We start from the raw sequence: 3,067 nt of genomic DNA, 5'->3' as shown, positions 1-3,067 counted from the left end.
TTGGGATTAAAATTTTTTCTTTTTTGCCACGTCATGACTTAATAGACGGACACTAACGGATTAGGTTTAATTGAAATAAATTATACACCATTGGGGAGTGGAAGAATAATAATTAAAAACCATACGGAGGAAAATTTAATTAGGGCAAAGTACAGGAGAGGAAACAGTAAATTTCTCAAAAAAAAAAAGAAAAAAAATCCACCGAAGATTCCTCTCTATCCATCGCTGGGTGTTGTCCCCATTTTCTGACCTTCAACAGAACGTGAAAACAATACAAATTAGACATAAATCACATAACTAGCAAATGCTATCCACTGAATTAATAAATGACTTAGACGCTTAGCTCTTTATGAAAATGGTCGGTCCACTTTGTGGCCCAAATGAGGTCATGGGTCCATCGATCAGCTTTTCTCTATGTCTTATATCATTATTCCACTCACGCATGGGCCCCTCTTAAAAACCTCTTTCTTTCCTCTCCATCTTCTTAGCTTGCGATACTTCACATGGCTAAATCATTAATGGACTTCGAGACATTTCCATCAAAGCATGATGGTGACAGCTAGGATTGTAAGAAGAACATAATTGGATATGTTTATTCATGTATTTAAGTTTCTATTGGCTGTTGTCATTTCTCATCTTATCCTTTCCCTTTAGTGTTTACTAGCTAAAGATTTGCTTCCACTCCTTCTTACTCACACAAGGATGGCTGGAATCGCATTTGGGCGCTTCGACGACTCCTTCAGCCTTGGTTCCATCAAGGCCTACCTCGCTGAATTCATCTCTACCCTACTCTTTGTCTTTGCGGGAGTTGGATCAGTAATAGCTTACAGTTAGTATCTCATGCCATCACAGTCCGATTCAAAAACTGCAGAAATCGGAATCGATTCTGACCGATTCTGCTACAAATTCAACGATTTTTGAAACCCTGGTCTTAGCTTATTACTTCATCTCTTAATGCTTATGAATGTAATTGATGTTAGAATTGAAATGCTTTGTTGGTGCGTTAATGCAGACAAGTTGACATCCAATGCGGCACTGGATCCAGCGGGACTTGTTGCTGTGGCTGTTTGCCATGGGTTTGCCCTCTTTGTTGCAGTCTCCGTCGGTGCTAACATCTCCGGTGGGCATGTAAACCCGGCCGTGACTTTTGGGTTGGCTCTTGGTGGCCAGATCACCGTCCTCACTGGAATCTTATACTGGATTGCCCAGCTCGTTGGTTCCATCGTCGCTTGTTTCCTCCTTAAGACAGTCACAGGAGGCATGGTAAGATTAAAACCATATACAAGTAAGCCCTCTAATGATTAATAATTATGGCGAGAAATTTTTTTCTTATTTATTGTGAAAGTATTAATTATAGCTAAGTAATCGCCATAAACAAGCACGGCAGAAAGTACCACCTTACTTTCGTTTGGGCAAGAGGGGTAAGGTGGTACATTCCGACTTATTTGTACGTGAGACGCCCACGGCAGTAGGGGCAGGCGGTAGGGGCAGGCGGTAGCAACAATGGACTAGAGATAGATTTTTCGCCGTATGGCCTTACGAATAGTTATTTCGTGCATCATACATACTAACGTTAGTTGAGTCGATTATATATTAATGTTAATTTCATTTTCAGGCAATTCCAATCCACTCTTTGGCTGCTGGAGTTGGAGCAATTGAAGGAGTTGTTATGGAGATTGTGATAACTTTCGCTTTGGTCTACACAGTGTACGCAACTGCTGCAGACCCGAAGAAGGGTTCCTTAGGAACCATTGCTCCTATTGCAATTGGTTTAATCGTGGGTGCCAACATCTTGGCAGCTGGGCCCTTCTCTGGTGGTTCCATGAACCCTGCTCGCTCCTTTGGCCCTGCTGTTGCTAGCGGCAACTTCACCGGCAACTGGATCTACTGGGTTGGCCCCCTCATCGGTGGAGGCCTCGCTGGGCTTATCTATGGCAACATCTTCATGAACATTAACCATTCTCCTCTCTCCAGCGACTTCTAAATTGATTTTCATGAAACCGCCACAGTAATGAAATTCTTGGTTGCCCACACCTTTGTGGCTATGTCTCTTCTTTGCACGGCTTTCATGTATGTGTGTTTGGGTTATGTGCAGTAGTGACCTTTATTATGAAATGTCTCTCTTTTCGGTTCATCTTCTTCTGATTTGTGGGTTGTGGGGGCCCTACTTGATATCAATATTTTTTACTTTTGGAGGGGGTGGGGGATTTTTATCACCTATGCCGGCTCCGTTGGGTTGCAAAGGGAATTAAAGAGGGAAGGAAAGAAAACCTAAAAAAAAAAAATTTTATAATCATTACTTAATATGATTATATAAATTACTTAAATTTCTTATCATATCTAATAAAGATACATTTTATATGTAATATTTATTTTACATTTTAAATCAAGGGAAATGAGTGCAAAAGTAAAGTGAAATTTATTAATCAAATATGAAATTATTTGGAGTTAAATATATTGTCACATGATGTCACATGGGGTAATGATTAAAAAAGTTTCTGTTTTAAGTATTAAAATTTTACTTCCCTTCCCTTTAATTCCCTTTGCAACCAAACGGAGCCTACAGTTCTAACACCCAACGGTTCCTACGGAAATGGGTAGTTGTAATCGTTCCCTCCAATCTATCCAACAAGAAATAGAGATTGGAGGAAGATGTTCATAATAACCAAGTATTACACACAGAAAATGTTTCAGATTGATGGCAAAAATAGACTGTACTAGATAGGAGAGTGATATGACCAGATAAGAGGAGTTAAATGACCAAGGGGTAGACCAAAAGTGCCTTTAAGAAGTTATGAGAAAAGATCTGAATAACTTTGGGTTGAGAACAAAATAATTCTTAATAAAATTGAATGAAAAAACAAGATCCGTGTACCTGAGAATTGGAGCCAGAATTGAAGATGCAAATAGTGCATCCAAACACAATTCACCAATTCTGAGAATTGGAGCCAGAATTGCAACTCTGAAATTTTCCCAAAATGGGCAGAATTGATAATTAAAATTGGGTCAAATAATATTTGAGAGTGCCTTCTGCCTATATATAGTAGTAGTTCGGAAGAAAGATATA

At 39.4% G+C, this 3,067-nt stretch overlaps 1 protein-coding gene across 1 annotated transcript; it reads left to right on the top strand.

The window, feature by feature from the left end:
• Positions 1-638: 638 nt before the first annotated feature.
• Positions 639-2,134, top strand: LOC122668826 (aquaporin TIP2-1). The gene is made up of 3 exons (XM_043865366.1): positions 639-829; positions 1,013-1,263; positions 1,616-2,134. Exons 1-3 carry the CDS (start codon positions 703-705, stop codon positions 1,982-1,984), a joined length of 747 nt encoding a protein of 248 aa, XP_043721301.1. The 5' UTR covers positions 639-702; the 3' UTR covers positions 1,985-2,134.
• Positions 2,135-3,067: the final 933 nt, after the last annotated feature.

This window comes from Telopea speciosissima, chromosome 7, assembly GCF_018873765.1.
Source record: "Telopea speciosissima isolate NSW1024214 ecotype Mountain lineage chromosome 7, Tspe_v1, whole genome shotgun sequence".
NCBI lineage: Eukaryota > Viridiplantae > Streptophyta > Magnoliopsida > Proteales > Proteaceae > Telopea > Telopea speciosissima.
Note: the sequence above shows the minus strand (reverse complement) of the source record. Positions and strands in the feature narration are given on the sequence as shown.

What these genes read in the sequence shown, in the direction of transcription:
- LOC122668826 (XM_043865366.1), top strand. Translation starts at nt 703, where the DNA reads ATGGCTGGAATCGCATTTGGGCGCTTCGACGACTCCTTCAGCCTTGGT. An exon ending in TGGATCAGTAATAGCTTACA is followed by an intron (nt 830 to 1,012) that starts GTTAGTATCTCA and finishes GCGTTAATGCAG; the next exon opens with ACAAGTTGACATCCAATGCG. An exon ending in AGACAGTCACAGGAGGCATG is followed by an intron (nt 1,264 to 1,615) that starts GTAAGATTAAAA and finishes TTTCATTTTCAG; the next exon opens with GCAATTCCAATCCACTCTTT.